A 27,757-nucleotide genomic window follows, 5' to 3' on the forward strand; every position below is an offset into this window, starting at 1 on the left:
AGCAGAGTCTGAGAGCCACCTACTGGGGTTGCTGTAGGGCAACAGTGCATAAGACAGAGGTTTGGCCCCAGTGATATCTGAGGCTGTTTTGAATGCTAATTATTCTTGTAAATTAGGGTTTTGTTTTTAATTTAGACTCCACAATTATGCTTTTAGTATTATCCATAATGGCCCAGAATACCCCACTTTCATTACACATCTAGTTACTATACTGCTGGTGTGTGGGCAGAGCAGGAACTGAAGAAAAAGGAACAATGTATGTCTGAGCATCTTATGAGTGCTGCTGATTGGCTCTCTGCATTCCTGAGGCAAATAAAAAGAATTTGGGGGCCTTTGCTAAATTGGGTGCTCCCAGAAGCAGGCTGTGAGCCAAGGATTCAGGTGCCTGTGAGTTGTTAAAGAACTGCTCCCAGGAGAATACAGGAGAGGAATGAGGGAAGGGGCTAAAGCTAAACGGGGTGTGTGTTGGGGGGTGATCCTACAGGGAGCTCTGGAGCATAATTTACACTTCAGAGTTTGTCCCACTTTGGCGCTAAGCAGAGCTGGTTAGCCACGCATATGTCTGTTGGTGGGGGGTGTCTGCGAGCTGCTGGCTGTAATGTACGCAGAAGCTGGGGGATGGGCACACAAAGCGAGGAGAGGGGGTAGTACAGAGCTAATCAAAGGGATCAGAGGGGATCTGGCAGAGCAGCAGCAGCCTCTGCGCTATAGCTACTATTATCTGTATCTTTTAAAATTCTCCGTCAGGAGAGGTAATTAAGACACGACCACGTTGTATTTTTAGACACATCCACAGGCCAGTAGAGATTGTAAAGTCCTTTAGATAAAGAATTGTGTCTCATTCTTACAAATCCAGTTAGCACTGTATGATTTATCCGGATGCTGGTCCCACCCTGCCAGGTGCTGCAGGGTTTTGAAAGTTTAAAAGGCAGTCAGCCAACCAGGTCCTTGTGGACTTTATAATAGTGCAGACTAAACTCATAACAAGAAACAAAGCCTTAAACGTACGTCCGGTTGCAGGATTGTTGAAAGCAGACTCTTCAGCTCTCCCTGTACCATTGGGGGCCCCGTGTGGGCTGACCTGGTCAGAGGGGCTTCATTCAGGAGGGAGCCATAAACTGGGTCTTGGAGGAATTATACTGAGAGGAGGGAAGCCATTCCAGGCAAGAGGAATGAACAACATAATAAATGGGATATTTGCAGACAGCGAGATATTGCTCATGAAAGGAGCAGAGGCTTTTGTCGAGGCCTAGGGGAAATATCTATCCTTAGTATGTGGTGGAGTCACGTCACAGAAGCTCTTCTTGTCTTCGCCTTTTGGGACTGGTGTACTAAGAGAGGAGAGGATATTTGTTTCTTGGGTATGGCATAATAAACTCTATTTTAGGAGAGTCTGCCTGAAATCCCAGTATGGATTGATGAGGGAAGAGGGCCTGGAGGGAGAAGTAATGCCTAGCAGTCACTATTAGCAGTCCAGCCCCTTTTTTTTTTTTTTTTTTTTTTTTGATGTGGACCATTTTTAAAGTCTTTATTGAATTTGTTACAATATTGCTTCTGTTTTATGTTTTGGTTTTTTGGCCTCGAGGCAGGTGGGATCCTAGCTCCCCGACCAGGGATCGAACCCGCACCCGCTGCATTGGAAGGCAAAGTCTTAAACACTGGACCGCCAGGGAAGTCCCTCCAGCCCCGTATTGTGCTCCCTGAACCTTGCCCTCTGAATTCCAGCTGCCTGCAGATCCTTTCCACCAGGATGTCCCAGAATAATCTCAGAGTTAACATGTTTCAAACCAATCTGCTGATTTACCTCCAACCTACTCCTCTGTTCTCCTTTGCTGTTCCTCAGGCCAAAACTTGGAGCTGTCCTTGACCCTCCTTCTCTCATATTTCACACCTCATTCAGCTCCACCATCAAAACAAAGTCACCAGGGACTTCCCTGGTGGCACAGTGGTTAAGAATCCGCCTGCTAATGCAGGGGACATGGGTTCAATCCTTGGTCAGAAGATCCCACATGCCGCGGAGCAGCTAAGCCCGTGCGCCACAGCTTCTGAGCCTGTGCTCTAGAGCCCGCGAGCCACAACTACTGAGCCCACATGCTGCAAGTACTGAAGCCTGCACACCTAGAGCCCATGCTCTGCAACAAGAGAAGCCACCGCAATGAGAAACCCACGCACCGCAACGAACAGTAGCCCCCACTCACCGCAACTAGAGAAAGCCCGTGCGCAGCAATGAAGACCCAACGCAGCCAAAAACAAAAAACAAAAAAACGAAGTCACCGCCTCTGACTCTAGGCCTTCAGCATCTCCCATCTGGATTGTTGAAATAGCCCCTAACTGGGCTCTCTTGCCCTCCTACTGTCTGTTTTCCACACAATAATCAGTTATCTCTTCGCATTATAAGACAAACCAGTTGCTTTCTTGCTCACAGCCTCCCATTAGTTGCTGTCACAATGAAATCAGCCTGCCCTCGGTATCCTCATGTTCTGCATCTCTGGATTCAACCAACCACGGGTCAAAAATACATGGAGGGCTTCCCTGGTGGCTCAGTGGTTGAGAGTCCGCCTGCCGATGCAGGGGACATGGGTTCGTGCCCTGGTCCAGGAAGATCCCACGTGCTATGGAGCGGCTGGGCCCGTGAGCCGTGGCTGCTGAGCCTGCGCGTCTGGAGCCTGTGCTCTGCAACAGGAGAGGCCACAACAGTGAGAGGCCCGTGTACTGCAAAAAAAAAAAAAAGCGGGGAAAAAATTCCAGAAAGTTCCAGAAAGCAAAACTTGAATGTTTTATGTGCCTGCAGCTATTTACATAGCATTTTCATTTTATTGGGTATTATAAGTAATCTAGAGATGATTTAAAGTATATGGGAGGATGTACATAGGTTATATGCAAATACTGCACCATTTTATGTAAGGAACTTGAGCATACGTGGATTTTGGTAGGTATCCACAGGGGTCCTGGAGCCAGTGCCCCTGGATACTGAGGGATTACTATGCTAAATCTCCTGGTATTGAAGGCTGGACACAACCTGACTCTGGCTATTTCTCCAACCCCATGAGCCACATCTTTCCCATTGCTCCCTTGCTCCCTCCTCTCCAGGTGGTTGTTTTTAGAACCCATCAGCCTGTTCCCTCTTTAGATTTCTTTCCTTTCTGTTCTGTCCACATAAAATGCTCTTTCTACCATCTTGCCTCTCTCACTTCATTCAGGTCACGGTCCATAATGTCCTCTCCTCCCAGAGGCCTTCCTTGACCCCTCGTCTAAAAGCATGGAGATACGAGCGTCATCCCCACGAAGTCTGGCTGAGCTCCACAGAAACAGGAGTGAGGGCCAAAGAGAACATCAGGGAAGGGTTGGGAAGGGGAAGAGGACCCAAGGGAGGAGCATGGAGTCAGAGACTCAGGAGAGAGAGAAGTAAGATGTCCTCTTTTGGAGAGGAGTACTGAGGTCAGGATGCCCCTGGATTAAGATCATCTCCTTTCAGGGGCCCTGAGGCCACTCTGCATGTGCTTAAGATGCAGATCTTAAGGAATGTTGGGTGCCATGCTTTATTTTTCCCAACTGCAGATATTCATAGTACTGGCCCAGGAGTGAACCAGGTGACAAGCCTCTGGGGAAGGGGAAATGAAAACCAAACAGTGGTACTTTTTGTTTCTCTGTCTCTACTCCAACAAAGACCCCTTTCCCTCAAGGGCATGGTGTCAGAATCTACACAGTGATAATGAGATATTCCAGGAACTTTTCTGGAGAACCTAGGGACCTTTTGCTCTTTCCCCAACTAGACCAATCTGAATGACAGTCTCCTGGCTAAAATACTTAAAAGTCCTAAGAGGAAGAAGGAAGTGTATGAATGTATGTGATGTGGTACAGGAAAGGAGGAAGTTGGGGGTGGGTTATTTCTTGAGGCAGTATAGTGTAACTTTGAAGAGCCTGGTTTAGGATTCTGACACCCAAATCCAAGTCTGACCTTTACCGGATGTGTCATTCCAACTTTCTCATCTCTAAAATGGAAATCACAATAGTGTGTGCCTCTTAGGGTTGCTATGAGGCACACAGTGTCAAGTACACTACATGGATTCCATATATGTTTATTGAAATGGAATGCAATCTTTAAAACTGTGTCATGGTGACCCTGTACATCCAGCCGTTTCCTGTGGAATTTATGTGCATGATCCTCTTTTCCTTGCTGATTGGAAATAATCATCATATGGTCGTGTCTTTCAAAGTGCATTCTAATAGGATCTGTATCAGTCATGCTTCTCCAGACAAGCAGAACCAGTAGGAGATATGTATATGTATGTATCTATGTCTATATCCATATCTATAGATACAGATAGAGAGAGAGAGATTGATAGATTGCAAGGAATTGGCTTACTCAGTTGTGGGAACTGGCAAGTCAGAAATCTGTCAGGCAGGCCCACAGGCTGGAAACTCTGGCAGGAGCTAATGCTCCAGTCCAAAGGAAGAATTTCTTCTTTTTCAGGTAAACCTTAGGTTTTTGCTCCCACAGATTAGATGAGGCCCACCCAGGTTATAGAAAAGAATCTCCTTTACTTAAAGTCAGCTAGCTGTAGATGTTAACCCTATCTACAGAATTCCTTCCCAGCAACACCTAATGTTCAATTGAATAATTGGGTACTATAGTACAGCCTCGTTGACACAAAACTAACTGTCAGTGTATCCATACCCTACAACTCATATGGACTCTCAAAGAAAGGGAGACACAGTGCCTATGAGGCTATAGATAATAGGGGATGAAATGAGCCTCCCAGGAAGCAGATGGTGAAGACCCTATAAGGGTTTCCTGCCGTACTAAGACTAAAAGCCAAAGTCCTAACTGAGTGCTGCAGGGTCCTGTGATCTGGCTCTGCCCCCACCTCACCTCTCAGAACTTATCTCCTACTTCTCTCTCTAGGTCACACCCCACTCCAGCCTCGCTGGCCTCTTAATTCTAGAACTCTCTTCCCCTTGATATGTACTTAGCTAATTTCCTCAGTTCCTTCAAGTCTTTGCTTGAATCTCTTCTCAACAAGACCACAGTTCTCCCCAACATAACAATCCCACCTACCCTTCTCCTTTTTTCTTTTTTCCATAGCACTTACCACCTTCTATACAACTTACTTATTTAGTTCATTTATTTACTGTTTACTCCCTCCTCTAGAACGTAAACTCCTCAGTAGGGATCTTTGTGTGTTTTGATTACGAATGTATTTCAAGCCCCTAGAACAGTGTCTGGCATATGGTTGAGACCCAAGAAATACTTATTCAGTGAATGAAAGAGAAGGATAAAGAAGGGCAGTGCTACTCAGGAACTAATAGGGTGTGGTTAGGGCAGCTGAGTTGAACAACACAAGGGGTGCCATTCACATAGATTGCAATATGAATAAACATCCCTGGTGTTGTGCAACACAACAGCCCCTTAAAATAGATGAGCTGATGAGTGGGGCAGGGGCAGTGGTTATTCAAATTCCATTTCTTTCTATAAAGAGCAGTAAAGGCTCCATAAAGGGCAAGTCCTTGTTGTCCTCTAAGGGAAGGTATTAAAATGGATTGAAATTTTTTAACCTTTTTTATCCCTGTGAAAGGGTAAAAATCCAAATTGTTCTTAAGAAATGAACTTCATGTAACCATTTATTATTATGAGGTCTGAAGGGAGACATAATAAGAAATGGTTACATGAGTTTCATGTTATAAGGACAATTTGGTTTTTGTAATTCCTTATTTCTACAATTCATATCCTCTTCTCATAACCAGAAAAATCTCAGCTCTTCTATAATCAGGATTCTTAAAGAATCTTCTCATCAGGATTCTTAGTGGTTCCAAAGTCTGGTTCCCAGATAACAGCATTATCATGACCTGGGAACTTTCCAGAAATGAACTGCAGACCCAATGGATCATTAGCTCTGCATTGGAACCTGCAGATGATTCTGATGCGTGTTCATATTTGAAAACCACAGTTAGAGACCATCCCCCATTGAAGAAGTTTCCTCTTTCTTTTTTATATTCCTAGGAGCTAAGAAGATGTTGTTTTATATAAATAATTGGGTTTCTTACTCCAAATATAAAACCATAGTATATTGAAAGATATCCCTCCCAGGAGATTCTGCTGTGTGCCTCCTGCTTCACCCATTTGACAATTCCTGGACTAGAGAATGTTTAAGAGCCTTAAATGATCCGGAAGGCCTTTTCCTGGTCTAATAATCTGGGAGGGAGAGAGGGATACTAAATTTGCAAATCATTACTGCATTTCTATGCATATGGCCCTCCTTCGGAAATTTTGCATAACGTCCTTGAGGACCTTCTGCAAAAAAAAAAAAAAAAAAAAAGGTCCTCAAGGCTTATTTAATTTAAGAAGCACTTTCTAGAACCATGTCTAGTCCCAGAGAAAAACAAATTAACTCTCACCACAAAGCTGTATGGAATCACACTCTTGGAACACATGAATACTTGTCACAGCTAAGGAAGAATTGCCTGCCTTTGGATCCAGGAGTAACCATGGCAGTGAAATTCCTTAGAAAGACCTCATCAGTACTCATATCTGTAAAACCCTAGAATAGTTGGTAATAGAAAGCAGAGAGATGTTCATGTCTACTCTTAGTAGAACATGTGGGCCCCAGATCACATTTTAACGATGAAAGATAAATTAAAAGTGATCACCAGAACTCATTCTAAGCCTTGATTTTTTTTCCAGTTTTTCTTACGTGGCATGTGTTAGGTTAGTACCAAAATAACAAACATACCTTCCAAAGCCCCTGAGAGGGTTAGGCATTAACTCAGATAGTCTTGGTCAGACATTCCAATATGGCTAAGCTGAGGAAATTATGTCTTGTTCACTACATGTGTTAAACGCTTCTTCCCTATACTTAGGGTCACTGTGCCCTTTTCATATTCTTGGACTAAGACCTGGACATGTGTTTGTCTCTTCATGAAGCTTTTTCAGTTCCAAGAAATACTGCTCTCTAAATAGTAACTTACTGACGTTTTGTACCTGTGTGTATGTTTTTCTTTCTGATCAGAGTCATTGTCGGTGGTGTGCTCGTAGTGTTTTAACAACCAGCTTTCCAGATGAAAAAGCCCCAGTTTGTAGCATTTGTCAATTTCCTTAGTGTAAATGTTATCACCATGACCAATTTCAAGCTATCAATATGACATCACTGCAAGTAAAGTTTGGAAAAAGTACACACAATTGGTATTCTTGGATTGGTGCAAGCCAGCTCTAACACGTCATTGGAATGTAGAAAATTTGGAAAACAGAGGAAAGGATAAAAAGAAAACAGAGGAAATAAATTCATGATATTGCTGCTAAGAACAAAAATCACTTTAATATTGGATTACATTTTCCTTACAGTATTTTGTCTTTGTTTTAATGTAATTGTTATCATTTTGTATACATAATTTTGTGTTTTGCTTTTATATTCATCAACATCATTTTAATGGTTGCATAATATTCCATCAAATTAATGTAACAATAATGTATATATCAAACTAGAGCACTGGGTATAAATCTTCCTTCACCTTTCTGGCTATTTCCTTAAGGCAAATTCTAAGAACAAATGATTTCAGTTATGGGTCTTGAAAAAAATATTCCCAAGTACCGTTTGGAAAGTTTGAAACAGTATACACTCCACCCAGCAGTGTTTAAGAATGCTTCTCTCACTCTACCTTTACTACAACTACTTCTTTTTTAAAGTTTTGGATAATTTGATAAGTTCTTCTTTTTTTAATATGTAGGATATTTATTTATTTTAACATCTTTATTGGAGTATAACTGCTTTACAATGGTGTGTTAATTTCTGCTGTATAACAAAGTGAATCAGCTATATGTATACATATATCCCCATATCCCCTCCCTCTTGCGTCTCCCTCCCACACTCCCTATCCCACCCCTCTAGGTGGTCACAAAGCACTGAGCTGATCTCCCCGTGCATTGCAGCTGCTTCCCACTAGTGAGGTGGATGGACCTAGAGTCTGTCATACAAAGTGAAGTGAGTCAGAAAGAGAAAAACAAATACTGTATGCTAACACGTATATATGGAATCTAAAAAATAAAAATAAAAAGGTTCTGAAGAACCTAGGGGCGGGACAGGAATAAAGATGCAGACGTAGAGAATGGACTTGAGGACACGGGGAGGGGGAAGGGTAAGCTGGGACGAAGTGAGAGAATGGCATGGACATATATACACTACCAAATATAAAATAGATAAGTTTTTTAAAGAAAGTTTAGCATTGCATTTCTTTACAATTGTGCCGAACATTGTTTATGTTTATTTTCATTTCTATTTCTCCTTTTTAAAAATTTTTGTTCATGTCAAGGGCTGCATAGTGAGTCAGTCGCCTCCCAGGAGATTCTGCTGTGTGCCTCCCTCCTCACTCATTTGATAATTCCTGGACTAGGGAACGTTTAGGATCTTTAAATGATCTGGAAGGCCCTTTTCTGGTCTACTCATCTGGGAGGAAGACAGAGAGGGACACTTAACTTGCTCCCTTTCTCCCCCACTTACATCTCGGCTTTTTTCTATTTCTCTACTCCAAGCCCCAAACTCCTTCCTCTTCTGCCTTACTATCCCTCAGATAATCCAGGCACACCACAGAGCAACAGGTTCTTCCCCCATATGTCTGCAGAGCTCACTCCCTCACTTCTATCAAGGCTTTTTACCAGTGCCATCTCCAACAGACTTTCTCTGATCCCACTGTCTCAGGTTGCCATCCCTCATCCCTACTCACTGTCTCCCTTCTCTGAATCACTCTTCTCTATAGCATTTATCACCATCTTCTATGGCATATATTTTACTGTTCATCATCCGCTTCCCCTGTAGGGTATAAGTTCCATAAGACAGTATCTCTAGAGTCTAGAAGAGTGTCTAATGCTCAATAAATAATTGTTGAATGAGTAAGTATACTCAAGCCCTGTATCTAAAGAGTTAGTTTTATCCTGATGAAGACAAAATCGATTTATATGTTCTCTTTAAACACTGAAGATAACTATTTGCAATATCTGTAAGAAATATATTTCTAGATTTTTTGAAGATATTATGTTTTTAGACAAACAGAAGGTTGGTATTTTTATGTAACTAAATCTTCCATTGTGATTTTTTTCAATTCAAATTACACTTATAAAATTCTTTTTCATAAAGAAATTGGATAACTTTGCACCCGTACTTTATTCTGCCATTTTTATGACTCTTTAATATACAAAGAATTAATTTTGTCATTGTGATAAAATGAAGTCTAATTTTTTAATGTGACTTACTGTTGGGATAGTTTGTTGCTTGTAATGACTTTGGTTTTTCTTGTTACCATGTTCCATAATATTTTAAAATTTAACTTGTGTATTTTCCTCTCATGTAAAATCTACAGGTGTCAAATCTCAATGGATGTTCTTTTTTTTTTTTTTGCGGTACGCGGGCCTCTCACTGCTGTGGCCTCTCCCATTGTGGAGCACAGGCTCCGGATGCACAGGCTCAGCGGCCATGGCTCACGGGCCCAACCGCTCCGTGGCATGTGGGATCTTCCCAGACCGGGGCACGAACCCGTATCCCCTGCATCTGCAGGTGGACTCTCAACCACTGTGCCACCAGGGAAGCCCCTCAATGGACATTCTTAATTATCTCTAAGATATTTTCATGATAGTATCTCTGTATTTTAAAAGCACTTTACGGAGGGGGAGGTGGTGGTGGGATGAATTGTGAGATTGGGATTGACATATATACACTAATATGTATAAAATAGGTAACTAACAAGAACCTGCTGTGTAACAACAAAAAAAAAAACTAAAAGAAAAAGCGCACTTTACAATATAGACTAAATACACTTGAGTTTGTTTTTGTTATCACTACAAGTTCTGATAGGATACAGAGCAAATGAAAGAAAATATAATAGGAAGTTGGGTTCCCAGAAGTGGGAATATCAAGGACTGAAGTAAAATCTGCCTCTAGCCACATTTTTCCTGAAACACCTGCCAGGTGTTATTAGAATTAGAAAGCTGACCCTTTTATTGACTCTGTAAGTCCCATGCCTAACCTGTAGTTGTTGCTTGATAAATACTTGTGGACTGAATTGCCTGAGCCTTACAGCATGATAGCCTTTCCAGAAAAGTATTCCAAGGAATAGCCTTCCTTTTCCATCTGTCTTCTGTTTTCTCCTTCTCTTAGCTGCGGTCCAGTGCAGAGCTCCATCCTGACCTGCTCACAGATTGCCTCACCGTGCAGCCCCTGCAGCCCGCCACTTCCCCACGAGATGCTGCTGATAGGGCGGTGGGATGCTCCCCAGGGCCTGGGCCTGACCTCTATACAGGTAATGTCAGCAAAGGCAGACCCAACCACATCAACTACCCTTCTCTAGGCCCTTCACTTTGGTTAATGGAAATGCACACATAAAAATGCTTCTAAGATCATCTGTATTTCACTTTATCAGTAGACTGCAAATTATCCTGCTCCTGTCCTCCGCATTTGATTCCTGAGCTGGGTTTGGCAGCAGACTGTTTTTTCTCATAAAGAAACAAAGTAAAATAATGCATTAACTCTTTAGGTTCTGGACTGCTGCCAAAAGTTCAGTGTACCCAACCCTCCCAGGTATCTTAAATTTATTAATTTGATTTAGACTCAAAGGAAATGTTTCCCCTAATGGAACATTGCTGTCTTTGCATTGTAAAAGGAAGCCCCAGGTCTCTTAAGAAAAAATTTCACCTCAGTAAATCAACTTGTAAGAATGTCCATTAATGTTTGTCAACCACTGGGGGAGGAGGGTTGGGATGGCACTCCCAGAATAGCTTCCTTCTGCCTAGGTTTGAATAATAGATGACTCTACATCTAGAAAAATGTTATGTATGCAGTGAAAAATGAGAAAGGATTAATATGCAATAAGGATGTTATTTTTTTCATTTACTTTCTTAGCCTGGATTTTTGTGCATTTTCTACTCTCTATAATGGTGATATACTTGTGCAAACATGATTGGTTAGTCATCCTCATATATGGAAAGCTCTTACTGTCATGCTATGAACATGAAAGCAAAAGTCCCACCAGCTCCACATTCCAGACAATGGGAATTTTCTGTTTTCTGTGAATTACAAATTCTTCTCCCACTCCATCTGGTTCCAGAGCCAGGTTTTGGCAGCAGATGGCTTTTTCTTTTTAAAAGTCCTAATAAGCCGTAAAGAATGAAGAATTTACTGATGCATAACAGTGGAATAGGAGAAAGACAAGCTTGTATAACTTTTTAAACTTCATAGTTCTCAGCTGATCCAAATTCAGGGGAAAAGGCATTAAGCAAATATTTCAAGAGGGTCAGTCATCAAGACATCCTTAATGTTGTCCCAGTGTTGGTAGCCCTTTATCAATTGCTTTGGGTACTTATTCTTGGAGAAAACAAAGCCTCAACTTTTTGAGACCATAGGAGATTAGATTAAAACTTATTTGAAAGGCTGACCAAATCTGACAGAGATTTTGGGTGCAGGTACACATAGCACATGAAATATGCCAATGTACAATGTTACCAGCACCCAAATATTAGATATATACATGAAAAAGTGTGACTAGCTTTTGTTTGCACATATGTCCGTTTGATTTGCCAAACATTTGATATATGAACATTTATTCTAGCACATTAAATTAGCAATCAGTTTAAAACAGCCTTTAGGGCATTTCCCTACTTATTTAGTCCATAAATCCATGATCTTATTATTATAAATAGCTGGAACCCAGCAATTAGAGAGTAAGAGCTAACCAGAATTGATTGAAAAATGACCCAACATCCAATATAAAAAAATAGTTTATGGTGATGGGCTGGTCTTGTTGCATTTAAACTTCTTGGAAATGGATTTGGGAAGCCATGATATCTTTGTCTATGAAAAACATTAGTACCTTTGCTGTATGTGGCATACAGTATATGGCTCACTTTCAAAACTTAGGAGGCACATTTGTCTTGATATGTGCTTTTGGATGTCTGGTAGTATTGTTAAAGTTTTTTAAGAGGTTTAGTTTGAAATGGCTTTGTCATTCCAGACAGAATTCCTCTTTTTGTTCATGATGCTTTTCTGCACTTGATCTTCAAAACAAGCTGTTAGCTTTGAGCCTCTAACTGTGGCAGGCGAGCTGCCAGAGCAGACGAGGAGCCTAGGTTACCACGGCGTCAACAGAGCATCTTCACATTGACTTGAATTTTCTGTGGCTCTGGGAATATTGGAAACAGGCAGGTGGCCATCTTGCTTAACTTTGTTCCTAGAATTTTACTTCTCCAGTTAGCTTTTAAGTATGAAAGTTTATCTGCCCTGCTTCTTTCTTTATTCCTGCTTCCTTCAGGCTCTATTTTACTTTCTTTGCTCTTGACTTTTTTTTTTTTTAGTTGATTATGTTCTCTGTTTTGCTGAGTAGGCAACAAACAGAGCAGCACAAGGCAATTGAAAACTAAAACAAAAATTTTAAGCCTTCCTTTTATAGTTCTAGAAATGCAGTTACCAGCAGTGCATGTTCACACCAGTTTCAAACCTGTGCTAAAGACTGATGGAAAGAAGCCAAACAGGAAAAAATGCCAAAAGAAAAGGAAGCTGTTCATCAATTAGTTAAATGTAAAATCTGAAGTGTTAAGGTAATTTGATGAAGATTAAGAGTTGGCTAAATGGCAAAAAGATTTTGGAGTCGTTCCCTTAACATTCTATTATACAAAATCAAGAAAATATTTATTTAAAGATTGTCGAGAACTTATACCTATAAGTGCTAGTAAATTGATTTATCCTAAAAATATTTTGATGGAAACCTGTTGAGTGTATATGGGTGCAAAGGATCAAAAATAGTTTAGCATGAACATCATGATTTTTTAGAAGCCACGATGACTGGGGACTTGTGGTTTGAAGAAGTCATGCTTTTGAAATGGAAATTTTTAGTGGCTAGGAGACAGTGACTTGTAAGATTCCAAGGTAGGAATAATTTACAGAGCATTAAGGTGAATAGGGAAGATGGCAGATCTGACACATACAAGTCTTGCAAGTCTCCTAACGCATTGGCTTCCCTTATTGAAACAGACTTTTCAGTTGATAAGACAGAGTTTGATTGGAAAGGATTGCACGAAAAGACTTTTATTTCTTTGGAAGAAAATAGTGCCCCAGGTTAAAGCAGCCAAATATTACTGGAGGTCACACTGAGGAAGATTTTAAATTGAGGTGTTTACCTGTCTACTATTCTGAAAAACCCAGGGCTCCCCACCCCTGCTCCTGGGTTAACCTGAGAGTAATTTTGTGATCTAACAGGGAGGCCAGGGCAGTGATGAATAATTCTCAAGGATGGCTCACTTCTATTTTCTGTGCTTTTGTTCAGAAGTTCTGTAACCCAGATAGATAATGCCCCAGGCCAGCCTGTAAATTTAGGTGATTTATCTGGTAATCTGAGAGAGGAGTATTTCATAGCCAGTAGATCAAGGTTTGAATGCCACACTCAAGCCTAAATGCCTGTGTAGATCTTCCCATCAGTGCCCTCAATGAGCTAATAAAGTGGATAAACCTATAATTAGTGAGTCTGCAATATCATGGGCAGCCTGGACCAGTGCCTGGTCTTGGCAGAGAGTCCATTCAGTAACAAAGCATGCTCTGGGGAAGAATTTCTGCCCCATGAGTGATCATAAAAATTACATCTCCCTCCAAACTGAAACTGTACTACAGACTCAATAAAACATGGCCTTTGCAAATGCCCTTAGCCATGAAGACATCATAGAGGCCAGTGTGGTTGAAATATTTGAGTCCCACAGACACCACCCATGAGGTGAAGAGCTAATGCAACTGGAACAAGGAAATCTGCAAGAATGGGGGGGATTTTATTGTTACCACTTCTATTGGGTTATAAAATAATGATGTTTTAGAGCTTATAAGTCCTATTGAATTATCCCAATTTTGAATGTAACTAGATTTTTCAGGAGAAAAAATGTGTTATGTTCAGATATCATAGGGCATTGTAGAAAAAAATCAAAGACTTGTTTAGGGCAGGAATTTTTGAAGCCGTGTAATAGTCGGTCCTCCGTATCTTCAGATGCAGAACTCAAGAATGCAGAGGGACTTCAGCATCCAAGCATTTTGGTATTTGCAGGGGGTTCCTGGAAGCAATCCCCCAAGGATACTGAGGGATGACTGTATTGTCGTTCCCTTCCCTTCACCTCATTACTGGAAAATGAAAGCTTCTCTCTTACAATATCATCACTTTTTTTTTATAATATCATCACTTTTTTAATATATAGCACTGTATTAAATCCATACAGTATTTAGCATACTTCAAGAAATAGTTAATGTTTCATTTTAATGTAATGTTTCATACAGTATTTAGCATACTTCAAGAAATAGCTAATGTTTCATTTTAATGTAATAGTTAATGTTTCATTTTAATGCATGGTATATGTTTTAATGCATTTTCTGCATTCTTGAGTTGAGTATATTTGCTATCTTGGGACAGCTTACAGAGTTGCAGGGGCTAGAAATAGTTTCATATAAATGTGCCTCATATAGTCTATTCTCAAAAACTGGTTGTTAATTCAGGGACTTTATTAGAAGGTTCTAAATTGGCACACAAATTTCCCAATAGGTTAAACTTTATAGGAGAATTGTGAAGATCAAATAACATGATCTATGTAAAACTCCTTAAGAAGGCATAGTGCACTGTAAAAAATGCAATCGTTATTAATTGCATTATTTTCAAAAGCACTGCTTTGTTTAGAATGCACAAGAGGTGAAAAAGGGACAGAACAATTTGGAATTGGTGTTGGACCAACACTAATGGGCCAACACCAAGAAGGAGGCAGATACTGGGGTTACAGAAAGGATTTAAAGGGAAACATTTGGCAATAAAGTCATTGTCAAGTCTCTTTGATGTTGCCTTGAACTGCTGTCAAAATCTTGCATTGTTTTTGTAATGTCTCTTGTGTCTGTGGTTTGTCCACAGATTGCATTGGATTGGTGAGGGTAGGAGCAAGCCTCATCCTTCTCTGTTGTAGACACTGATAGCTTTGACCTATAGATTTAGCCCTCCCTGCCCCTGAGCCCGTCCTTTAGTATGCATTATGTCACCTGAAAGACTTATGAGAATAGGCTGCTGGGCCCCACCCCCAGAATTTCTGATTCAGTAGGTCTGAGTGAGTCACAGAATTTGAATTTTTTGCCAGGTATTTCTAATAAGTTCTCAGGTGACACTGGGTGTTGCTGGTCCAGGGACCATACTTTGTAAACCATTGCTCCGGGATCATAAAGTGTGGGAATGTGACTTTTAGCAAAACATGATCCGAATTTTGACTGGTGGAGTTAAAATAAGAATGCCCCTAATTAACTAGATGGGGGGAATCCTTTCACAATGAATACATATAGCAAATCACCACGATATACACTTTAAATATCTTACAATTTTATATGTCGGTTATACCTCAGTGAAGCTGAAACAAAAAAAGAAGTATTTAAAAATGAAGCAAATATATCATGTGAAAACAGCATGATGGAACTCTGTCCACAAAAGGGAATTTTATGATATTGCTGATATACTATATATTTATAATGATAAATGGAATAATGCTGCTCTGGTACTTACAATTAAATAATTACAAAGATAATAAAACAGAATCAAATAGTGGGGAGCAAAATGCCCTGCAGTGTATATTTCTGTTTCTTATTATAGTGACCCTATAGATTGATATTAAGCGTGTCCTCCCACACCAGAGTTATAATGGCACTGCTCATATTTTGGTTAAGAATAAGATCTTATAGCCACCCAACTAAAGAAAATTAAATTCTGATTCCCAGCCAGCACAAGGCACATTTGTATGTATGCAGCTAATGTTAGTGACTTTATATGTTTACAGGCCGCCTAATTTGGTGCTTCAGTTTTCCATATCCACTTATTCCCTTGTATTCATGTTAGTTTTTCACACAAGATTAAGCTGAATTATTCAATTATATAATATGTACACGTTTTTGCTGTAAGAATATTTTTGTGGGTGAGCAAAAACAATTCCACACCTTATGGAGGAGGAGAGGAAGGTAGTGAAGCTAGATGATTATAGTTGTGTTCTCACTGGGCAAAGTGTTCATTGTCTTTATACAATATTTCTCCTTTCTCTCATTTTATGTTATTTTGTTGGCGCTCAGATGGGGTGTGGGAAGGAAAGGTTGGATCTACTTTGACGTGTACCCCAGGTAGGTCTTAGGAAGCAGACAGATGGCAAGATAGAATTCAGGATAGAATTTGTGGAACGAGGAGCTAGTAGCTTTTGTGATTAGGAAGTTATGGGCCAAACTTCTGGGTCCAAAGTTCTGACTTTCTGCTCCAAGGAAAGAGGGATAGAGGTAGTTATGTCTCTTTCATGTGAAGAATAAACAAAAAAGAAACTGGACATTTTCAAGGTGTTTGTAGCCACAGTGAAAGTTCATTTTTTTCATTTGTATGAGCACTGAAAATGAATGTTAGGAATAGCATAAAACTCTAAAGTGAAGGACATTACTGCATTAGCTTCAATATTACTTGTCATGTTTTGCTGTTAACAGTAATAAGGGAGCATATTGCAGGCATTGTATAAAGAGGATTTTGTGGAATTGACCCATTCCAGGCCACCAACAGCACTGACTCCAAAGACTGACTTTTATAGTGTCTTCCTCAATATTGTCAGAGGATTATCTGCTCCTTTCAGGTGCCCTGGCCATGTCTTGAACCATTAACGCTTCTCTAACAGTAGGCATTGATCCATCAGAAGTTACAGCTGCCTCCTTGGGGTCTTAATTTTCCTACCTAAGTTTCGAGGCCGCTCTAGCCTCACTTTCATGACATTGTTTCTAGTTGCTACCTGAGTTTAGCTTCTTGGACTCCAATCCTGTTCTCTCTTAGTGAACTTAGCTGCTCACATCTGACTTCTGCTTTGACTCTCATCATCTCTGATTTCAGAGCTGAGTCCTACCCTAAAGATCTGTTAACACCTAGCCACATCCTAAGAAGCCGGGGATTTATTATCTTCATGGAACCTTTCTCTGGGGATTTAATAAAAAGATCTATTCCCACGTTATAGGAGAGACTGCAGAAAGTAAACTACCCAGGTGATCCTTGAACAATGAAGGTTCAAACTGTGTTGCTGCATTTATACATGGACATTTTAAAATAGTAAATACTGCCATACTACACAGTCTGTGGTTGGTTGAATTCTTGGATGTGGAGGAACTGCGGAGACGACTGCGGATACTGAGGGCCAACTATAAGTTATACATGAATTAACACCTGCATTCATTATTGAAAAGAAAAGGGGATAAACTCTCATCAGCATGCATAAGAGTTTGCTCCTCAGACAGGTTCACAGGGATGCTTATCAAGTTTTCTGAGAAATGGACACACTTCATGAAAATGAATTGCATCAGCTGCCCCAGGAGATTTTGCAATTGGTAAATAATGATCTAGGTTCCATAGTTCTGAAGTACTAAGACAGTTGGGGGTCATATCTACACAAAAGTAAGGATAGGCAATACTTAGCATCTCTTTTCTTAAGTCACATTACTGGCCACATTTTGTACAAGCCCCCTGATCACTGTGTAGCCAATCTATGCTCAAATAGAACATTTATAAGTGGAAATGTTACTTCTTCCTCTAAGTCAAATTTATTTCCCTCTTACTGAGATAAGTTACTGATCTGACATACATTAAATGATATAAGAGTGCTCAGAACAGTGCCTAGTACACAGTAAGTGTTCAGCATCTATAGTTAATATTATTACTTTTATCCAAATACTAGAAAAATATATATTATGACTCTGCAAAGCAGATAGGAAACAGGTGCCAAAAATTTCCCACCATTCCCACTGTTTAAGGAATGGGGAAAATATGGAAGCCTAAACAAATTGTAAATTTAATAAACATCGTTTAGTAGAATAAAAGAAAACTAAAATACAGTCCTTTATATTTTATATTTCAGTAATTTGCCCAGTAGTTCACATAGCATTTTTAAAATTCTACTGTAGGTCTCTAGAGAAAAACAAACTGGAATCAGAAGCCCACTGATTCACTTGGGTGGCAATTCACCCAGAATCACAAAATCCTGTGTTGATGGGTACCAGTGTTTGTGTATTCAAATATAACACCATTTTTTTGTTTGTTTTTGTTGTTAATAGGCCAGTGTGCTATGATAGAAAGAATGTGGGGCTAAATCTGAGCCCCAGTCCTGCCTCTCCACTCACTGAATGTTTAGTTTGGGGAGGTTACCTTTCCTCTTTGTAAAATGGTGGTAAGGTTACTGATTCCATTTTCACTAATTGTGAGAATTAGGTGAGTTCACATATGAGAGTTCAGTACACTCCCTGCCTCTGTTAGATGCTCAATTGATGCTCCTTTCTTTTTTTTTTCCTTCCTCTTTGCTTGAAAGCTTAGAGAATTACTTACAAGCCAAGTCCATGTCTGTGACAGGGACTAGAACCTCTTCTATCCATTCCTTTTAGTACTGGGTACTACTACTTGGAGTTTAGAAATAGCTGTCCTGAGATAAAGTATTCCTTCTGAGAAGAATTCAAGTCAAGACGAGGACTCAGAACTCCCATATTCTAAGACCCAACTTCAGATCTGTACATTAGACATTTTTTCGGTTGCCATAAAGATTAGAAGTATACTTAGGCTGGTCATTACAGAGTGAAAAGGTGCCTGGTTGATAAATGAACTTAATCAGCATTGAATCTGTGAGGGTGAGGTAGGTGGAGGAAAAAAGAAATAGGATTGATGACTTTGACCAACACAGTTTTACACCATCATTGTGTTGACCTTGCTGAGGTATAACCTTGGTCCCTCCTGATGTCATTTTGTAAATAGACTCTTCCAGGACATGTCATTTTTCTCAAAATACACTACAAGGTGTCTAGAAAACTATTCTTGACTACTTGCTTACTTCAAATTACTTTTCCATATTTCAAAACAGTTCTCTAGTCTTTTCATGGGGATTCTTAGTAGTTAACATGCAACAGCTAATGTATAACACCATGGGTCAAATCTGGCTTGCCTGCCTCCTGTTTTTGCATGGCCTGAGAGTTAAGGAGGGTTTTAAGATTTTTAAATGTAAAATGTAGAAAAGATTTTTAGCCTTTAAGTGAGAACAGTTGCTCAAAGAACTGAGGACATTGCCTCTTGCCTGCAAAGCCTAAAATATTTACTATCTGGCCCTTTATGGAAAAGGTTTGCCAACCACTGCTTTATATTTACATCTGGAACATTCATCAATTACTGAGAGAGATCAAGGAAGCTTATGGCTTCCATGTATTTTTTAAAAATATTTATTTATTTATTTATTTATTATTTTGGCTGTGCCAGGTCTTAGTTGCGGCATGTGGGATCTTTAGTTGTGGCATGCATGCGGGATCTAGTTCCCCAACCAGGGATCCAACCCAGGCCCCCTGCACTGGAAGCGCAGAGTGTTACCCACTGGATCACCAGGGAAGTCCCTGGCTTCCATGTATTTAATCCTATTTTGTTTTAAAAATCTTCTAGTACATAAGGTTTTGTTGATCCCTGTAATATTTTAGATTTAGCAAATATTTTAGTAGTTTTCTAGTCCATGGGTTTGCAGAGATTTTTATAAGGCCCAGTGCTTAAAACAGGTCACAGCAGAGCTGTTTTAGTTGAAGGGATCCAGACTACTTGAACTGCCCATTGGCTAGCATTCCTAGTCCTCCCTTGGGCATTCTGTGGAACCCTGAATGTAGTGGCTTTCAAATGGAATTATCAGCAGTAAAGTCCTCACGTTGCAAGCAAACACCTTCAGTTGCAGCCTGGGCCATGGTGGGAATGTGTAAGCCCTCAGTGTTGTGGCTCCCCCTTAGGAAGAAGCTTCCAGAAGACAGGCAAGATGTGGTTCTGGTTCTGATGAGCCCAAGGGTGACAGAGCAATGAGAGGAAGCAGTCATAGTTTAATTCTACCCAGGTCTATTTTTCCTAAAAAGAGAAAAGTCTCAAACCCTTGAATATCCAGGATTATGTTTTCTAAAATCCAGGTCTGTTGTAGATATACGTTAATGTCCAGGAGAAAAGCAAAAAGTTGAAATATTGAACTTTAGGAACCCATGTGGTCACTTTCCAACAGGAAAGATGCTTACTTCCTCAAAAATAACTTTCTACCAGCAACAAAGATGCTTGAAGTTCATATAACTGAAGACTGAACTGTCCATTCCACAGGTAGAGAAAAGCCTTTAAATTCCTTGAGAAAGGTTGTATGTGGGCATAAAGTCAGGATAACATGTAAATGACTTATCAGAGTCTATCTTGAAAGTAAACTAGGAAGAAATACTGAGTATCTGAAGGCAAAAATGGGAAGAATGTCCACTTCATGGGCAAAGTGTGAAAAAAGAGGGAAGGGATTCTCTGGAGTCACAAGCAAACCAAATTCTTCATCTATGGAGGTTTTCCCAGGGTTAGTGGTAATTGCAGGCTTCGGTTCCCTGCTATAGCACAGTTCCCCAAAAGCGCTATTGTAACTCCATCGTACAGAGCTAGGAAAGGGAGAGGTGTCCTGGGAGAGTTCAGAGTTGGTAAATCAGCTCTTGAGTTGGCTGAAAGAATATTGCATTAAAAATTGGATTGGCTATCTGTGCTAAAAATCTGTTTCCAGAAAGCCTTCTCTGTGAAATGTTTTTAGAAGTCACGTGAAATTAGAGTGGGTGGAGTTGTCTCAGCAGTATCTGAAAGGGAGGAAACATCTTTTGTGGTTAACATGATACAGGTAGGAGATAGCTAAGGGATGAATAATGAGGAGTTGGAGAACCCAGTATGTTTTTTTACTAAAATTTCTGTTTTTTTGACTGAGTCGGACTTTATTTCCAAAAAAAGAGATGAGGAACATTCCTGTAAGAACTTCCAGGAATGGTTGTCCATTCCTGCTCCACCTTTCTTCTTTCTTTCTGCTCTCCTACTCTGCTCAGAATGGGATAACATAACACACAGAGGCAATACTGGATTTTTTTCAGAGTAGTCTGAGTTGTTTGCGGGTTCAAATTATTTTAATGACTTTCTGTATAACTAACTCTCTGTGAGCGAATAAGTGTGTAGGTTGGGAAGTGAAGGAAAGAAAGCTAAGGTATGAGATTTGAGGTTAGATATGTCATGCATTGTCTGGAAAGACCCAAGAGGGCTGCATGAAATGCTGGTCCCAGAGAATTTGAGAGAGCTGCCAGGTGATGCCATTCTACTTGTAACCAACTGTCTTTGTTCTGAAATGCAGATGTTTTAGAAGCTTTTCCTAACATGAAGTTAATTACACCTGGTATTTCAGAATGTTTGATGGTAACCTTTGGCATTTACATGCATGACGTCAGCCATTATCTTCTAGTTGTATTGCCATGTATTCCAGAAAGGCATGTAAGCATGTATCCTCTTCCAAACACTAATAACTTCTTTCCTGGCTATAAATCCAGCTGCATGATGTGGAAATGTAATTGAGCAGCCTACATAGATGTTTGGAGCTCATGTGGGAATATCTATTTGTAAGAGAACCTGAATATTCATGTAACTGTCCAGACATCAATAAATTTTCATTTTACCTTGTTTATTTCTGTTCCCCAGTGAACAGCAGCACTCTTAAGCTCAGAGTTAATAGGCACGTTCTTCAGAGATGTACCCCCTCTTACCTTAATAGGACATCTCCCTAACACATTTGTTTATCGGTTGCCAGGTAGCTCTCCCATCAGGTGACATGAGTATGTTTTCTTTGTCTTAGTGCACAGGTGACAGTTACCATTGTTTGCCATCAATTAGCTTGGGGTAGCATGTCAAGGATGTACAGGTGGTGTCACTTTACTCTGACAGCCACCCGATCCGGTTGAGAAGGGATTGTTTCATTATCCTCTTATCAGGGCTGCTGGATAATGATACTCTACACTGCAAAGTGGGAGGAAAAAAAGACAGGCAGAAAGAATAGATTTTTAGGGATTGGCAATGTTAAAATTATTCATGCCTCAAGGAGAAGGGAAAGATTAGAGAGCTGACAGGGCAAACCCTTAAGAAGCTTCTTTTTCCTAATACAGATGGAATACGGAATGATACCCTTCCTGATGGAGAAAGAGAAGAGGGGGGAAGTGCCCAGACATTAGGAGGAAAGAAAAAGAGGAACTAGTCCCTTCTGCTCATAGCGCGAGCAGGCAAGGATTAGCCGCCATCTCTCTCCCATTCTCCAATTAACCTCAAATGCAGCCTTCCAAGTGACCGTACCGGGACCTTTTCCTTGCTAGAAAACTCTCTGGTTTGTGGATTTAGGTCATGAGAGCATTTTCCACTGAACAACAGTGCAACTGAATGGTTTTATGATGAAATACAAAGAACTGCAGAAGGTATTGGGACACAAGTTTTCATTATTGAGGACCAAAACTCCAGTCACCCCCCTACCCCACCGTGTTGGTCATTTTCTTCAGAATGACTGAGGGGAAGTCTTTTTTGAATTCTGAAAATTAACCACGGCTGGATCTTTATGCTGTTGGAGAAACAAACACAAAGAAGTGCTGAAAATGTAAAAATACTTCAAGATAAACTAAGCTTCAAGGGGGACAATTGTGTTGACATTTTAGTAACAGCCCATTTTCACTCCTTAACGAAGTGCAGTCATGCATGAAAATGACTTATCTTTTAAACTGAAACACATTATGGGTTGTAACTCAAAGGTGTGTATTACTCATGTAAAATAAAGTACAACATTTTAACCCTATGAGGATTCTTTCACAGACCCTGAACACTTTATACCAACTTGCGTTAGAAAAGTTGAACAAAAAATGCTTATTATCAGAGAATATGATGTATATGCTCTTCTGCATTTTAAAGTGACTCTAGTTCACAGTTTATATTTATATGCATCTTTAAGTAAGAAGCCATTCTTTATTGGAGATTTACCATTTTGGAGCAGCATGCCTTTGTCTTCTCCATCCTGTTAATTATAGGAATAATTATAATAATATAAATAGGCAAGGAATAGCAACAATGGTTTGTCGAGCACTTAACCATGGTCCAGACACACTTAACACTATGCTAAGTATTTCCTATATATTGTGTAATCCTCCTCGCCATCCTGTGAGGTATTATCCTTATTTAAGATGAAGAAACTGAGCTTAGGTTAAGTGACTTGCCCAAGACACATTGCTAGTAATCGGTAAAGCTCAAATTCAAACCCAGGTCCATCTGACTCCCAGTGCATACTCTTTCTTCCTTTAATAACCACCCTGACACTATCGCTCCTGAGTGCCCAATTTCTGGTAGGCCAAAGTAGCTAAAATTTTCATTGCAGTTCAGTCATTTCCTGAATCCTTCCTAGGTTCAAATTTCTCCTGGAGAGAGCCTTGAGGAGGAAAGACAGAGACAAGATTGAGCTCACCATTTGAATGGGGCCTCTAATTCTTTTTTAATATCTCTGTGAAAGCCGACTTAGCCTGATTTCATTGATTAGTTTACCCCTCTGTACCCAGACCCTGGAAATAATACCCAAGAGATGAGTAGTGAGCCCATACCTCTTCCCATGTACCAGCCACCAAGCATTAAATGTCATTCCTCTGTGTCCCAACTCTGGCACTGATTATAAGTGAATTCACAATCTATGGATAAGATTGGTTCCCCCTGTCCTGTGAGAGCAGGCCCTCTATGAAGTGCAACACCATGGCTTTTCAGGTAATCATAAATGACTCTGAAAGCATATTTACTGTAACTACTAGGTGGCAACAGATCTGCCCAGCACATCTCTTCTTCGTGCGTTATTGACAGAGGCAGTGGCCTTTCAGCCCACGACATCAACATCATGCTCGCTTGTGGTAACAGGTGCATATATCTGATTGCTCATGAAGAACCCCTCCCTGCCTTCCTTCTTTCCCACCAGTGGATCGACATGCTCCTGACAAGCATCTGAAATCTTTATTTCAGAAAAAGCCCATCTCCTACCAGCTGTTTGTTTTCCAAACCAAATAATTCAGTTAATTTCTTGCCTGAGTTAATTTTCAGAGCTGGAAAATTTCAGCCGTGTTGAGGTCACTTTAGTGCTTTTAGGGTGGATAGAAGTAAAAATGGGAATCTACTTTTTGGATCCTAACCAGCATTTTGGTGGTTAAAACTACCCGTGTGCATTGTGTGTGGTGGGGGAAGAGTGCCTAGTGACTCCAAGCAGCCTTTACAAGTGGAGTATGCAGGGGTTCTGATACAGTATCAACACTCTTATGCCTTTGTTTTTGCATCCATCTTGCATTTGAGAGGCAATATAGTGTGATGGTTAGAGGCATGTGATCTGAAATCAGGTTTCCCAAGTTTGAATTCCAGGTCCACTACTTACCAGCCACATGACCTACATACGCCAGGTAACCTAATCAAGAACCTGATTAGGCCTCAAGTTCCTCAGCAGTAAACTGGAGAAAGGTTTGCAAATACTAAATAAATGTCATCTATTGAATCTGGGGCATGGGGCAGGCAAGAAGATGAAATACAGCAGAGATATGGTCCAACACCTACTGCTCAAAGTGCAGTCCCCAGACCAGCAACCTCAGCATTGCCTGGGACTTTGGGAATTTGATAGAAGTTCAGAATCTCAGCATTTGCTGCCTCCAAGACCTAGTGAATCAGAATCAATATTTTACCCTGGTGAATTGTTTGCAAATTAAAGCTGGAGAAGCAGGATTCTAGCTGCCCATACAGTTTTGAACAGAAATATGCCCTCCAGTTGACTGTTTTTAATATACCTCAGCCTGACAAGGGAGGTCTTCTTCCCTGCCCTCTAAAATGATGAAAACATAGTCATGAAACAATGCCCATGGTAGCCTTCCCTGTCTCTGCGGATGGGCCTGAGACAAGTAGACTTCATTTTAGGAAGTTGCCTTGCCTGAAAAACTCCTTGCCGTTCTCTAGTCACACAGTGAATACATGACAGCTGAAGTGTCCCCAAGGGTGCCCTGTCCATACCCATTAGACATATAGATTAATTGTTTTCATCTGGATAGAGAGAGTGCTGCTTGTTAACCCAAACCTGAGCCAGTTAAAGGCTCTAGCCTAGAATGCCCTGGTCCCAGTAGCTGGTGAGATGGCATCTGGGGACCACACAGATCAACAAATGCTGCTTTGTCAAAATTAAAAAGCCCAACTGAGTCACCTCCACCTACCTCTATAAGGAGATGGGATGAGGGACTGTAGTGAGCTAAGCCCCAGAGAGAAAGAAAGACTAAAGCAGCAGGGAGGCCAGCTCCTGGTCCTCTGCTGGAAGTAGGGCTCACAAATTCATCTCAAGACCAAGCTTTTATTTCCTTGGGGAGTCCACCATCTCTTAATCACAAAAGCAATAAGAATTTCCAATATGTTGCTCCGCCGTGCCTAATCAGTTGTTCCAGCTGCCAGTCATCAGTGCAGTCTCGAGGCTCACCTAAAAGCCCTCTTCCAGCCTTGAAATCAACACTGACCCCTGAGGTGACACTAGACAATGAAGGCCGCCCCCGTAGGTAGCCTGTGTGTGCTGGTTAATTTGATCACAACAGTTTTGTTAATATTGCCCTAGATGCTGGAGGGTTCAGTTCTCTTCCTTATGCTTTGATTGATAGGCTTCATTGTATGCCCCATTAGTGGAGTTTGGAAAATCATTTTGAGTGTGTATGGAAGGAAATTTTTCCTTTTGTGAATGACCTTACACTTGCACTCTGACATGGAGATTTTCTTCCTGAGGTTAAAAATATCACTTGGCAAAGCCTGAGCATCTGTCTGTAAGTATTTGTTGTGGTGGGCAGGTCTGTGTGAAGGTCTCAGGTATTTGACTTCAAACATTAAGAGACTAGCGCCTGCCTGGTACAGAGTAAGGGCTGGAAAATTGTGTTTGAATGAATGAATACTCTTAGACTATAGTAAGATAGAATCCTGGATGTATGACTTTGATAGCTGGAAATTCCTGGAAGTCAGTGTAAGTAAGAGGCATTTCCTGTGCCATAGTGCCAATTTCTAAGAAATGTGGATCTTTGGTAGAGGTCAAAGGCAATCCTACTGAAGCCACTGATACCTGACAGCAGAGTTTTGTCCATTTTATATGAAGGCTATGTGAGATGGGAGTTGGATGAATGTTGGAAAGCCATGCTCTATTGTTACTTCCTCTGAATCTCTGGTCATTATATTGGTCCCAGGCAACATCCACAAACATTGCCCTGGACTCTGCATGCAAAGTGCTCTGTGTAGACACTGAATTATAAGCCTCTTCTAGGTTATCTAACCAGAAGAGAATTTGTCTTACCTTTCTCATCCCATTTGTTAGAATATAGAGGCAAGTCCCAGGCTTCATTTTGCTGACAGGTAATTTCTTACACCCTACGTAAGAAACTGTTTCATACACTTTTTTTATATACTTTAAATTGAACCCTAAAGCCTCCCTTTCTTCGTCTCGTGGGGTCTCCAGTCAAAGGGTCTCTTCCTGTTCCAGTGTCATTCGCTGGCTGTAGCAGTGGAAGGAAGGGCTGTAGATGTGTGTTTGACTGTTGGTCAGTCAACATGTGACCTCAGCACAGCTGGAGGGCATGTTTCTGAGCCTTCGGCCCTAAACCACACACCTCTTAGGTCCCACCTCACATCCCCTTCACCACGTGTTCCTACCAGTGGCCATTGCTATGGCAACCAGGCATAACTTGGCAGCACCTCCCCTCAACTGCACTGGCTTTCTGTCCCCAGGCTTCTCTGATGCCCTGGTATTGGGCATCTCTGAGAACCTTTAGCCACTGTGGTGCACATGCCTACTTGGAAGTGTGAGAGAAATAACACCCTTTACCAGTGGGGAACAGGAGTTGGTGGATAAATGTTCCTTTTTGTCCTTGTCCTACTCACAGAGCCCAAGACGGGCTCCAGTGGCATTTAGATTGTGTTCATCTTTGTTTACTCAACAAACATGAATGACGTGTTGGAGGCAGTAGGCACCAAGGGTGTCTGGTTCACTAGTCTATCCCAGGACCTGGCTCAGTGTCTGCCACATGGTAGGTGCTCCGTAAATATTTGTGGAATAATTGGCTGCTGAGAGGGGAATGAGAAGAATGCAAGTAACTCTGCACACACAGCAAAAATATTAAAATAAGTACAGAGGGCTTCCCTGGTGACACAGTGGTTGAGAGTCCGCCTGCCGATGCAGGGGACACGGGTTCGTGCCTCGGTCCGGGAAGATCCCACATGCTACGGAGCGGCTGGGCCCGTGAGCCGTGGCCGCTGAGCCTGTGCGTCTGGAGGCCGTGCTCCGCAACGGGAGAGGCCACAACAGTGAGAGGCCCGTGTACCGCAAAAAATAATAATAATAATAATAATAAGTACAGAAAGGTAGAGGACATTACAGGCAAAAGCATAGTAGCTTAAATTGCCATGACATATTTGAGGTGTGGTCAGTTGTCTGATTTGGCCAGAGTTTAGGACACATTTTGGGATTTGGGGGGCACAAATAAGATAGCGTGTTAAACACGCAGCGTGTTGAACACCGTTTGATGTTCTATACTAGTAAGTCTCAGTATTTTGGTATAAGGATTTATAGAGGTATGTTCCCCTCATTCAACTGCAACCTCCGCAAGGACAGGGGCGCACATATTGTAGAGTGGCTAGCATGTAGTAGGCACCAAATAAATATTGAATTTAAAAATTAATGGTTGGAGGATAGATGGATGGATGCATGATGATGGATGGTTGGTCCTGGCTATTAAGCGGGCTGAAGGAGAGGACCTTAACCAGGCCTAACTTTCAGTGTGTGGCAGGCTGCACACAATACCAAATTTCCCAGCCTATTTCTTTGCAACTAATGCAAAAACATGGCTAATATAGCTAATGT

General features: G+C 41.0%; 1 protein-coding gene across 3 annotated transcripts in view; it reads left to right on the forward strand.

The window, feature by feature from the left end:
• GLIS3 (GLIS family zinc finger 3) overlaps window positions 1-27,757 on the forward strand; it is a 524,679-nt gene that overhangs the window by 447,765 nt on the left and 49,157 nt on the right. For all 3 annotated transcript variants that reach the window (XM_060102230.1, XM_060102228.1, XM_060102229.1), the window contains one exon: window positions 10,143-10,284. In XM_060102230.1, coding sequence (XP_059958213.1) covers window positions 10,143-10,284 — 142 coding nt within the window. The remainder of the gene's footprint in view (window positions 1-10,142; window positions 10,285-27,757) is intronic.

Source organism: Mesoplodon densirostris, chromosome 6 (assembly GCF_025265405.1).
Source record: "Mesoplodon densirostris isolate mMesDen1 chromosome 6, mMesDen1 primary haplotype, whole genome shotgun sequence".
Lineage (NCBI taxonomy): Eukaryota > Metazoa > Chordata > Mammalia > Artiodactyla > Ziphiidae > Mesoplodon > Mesoplodon densirostris.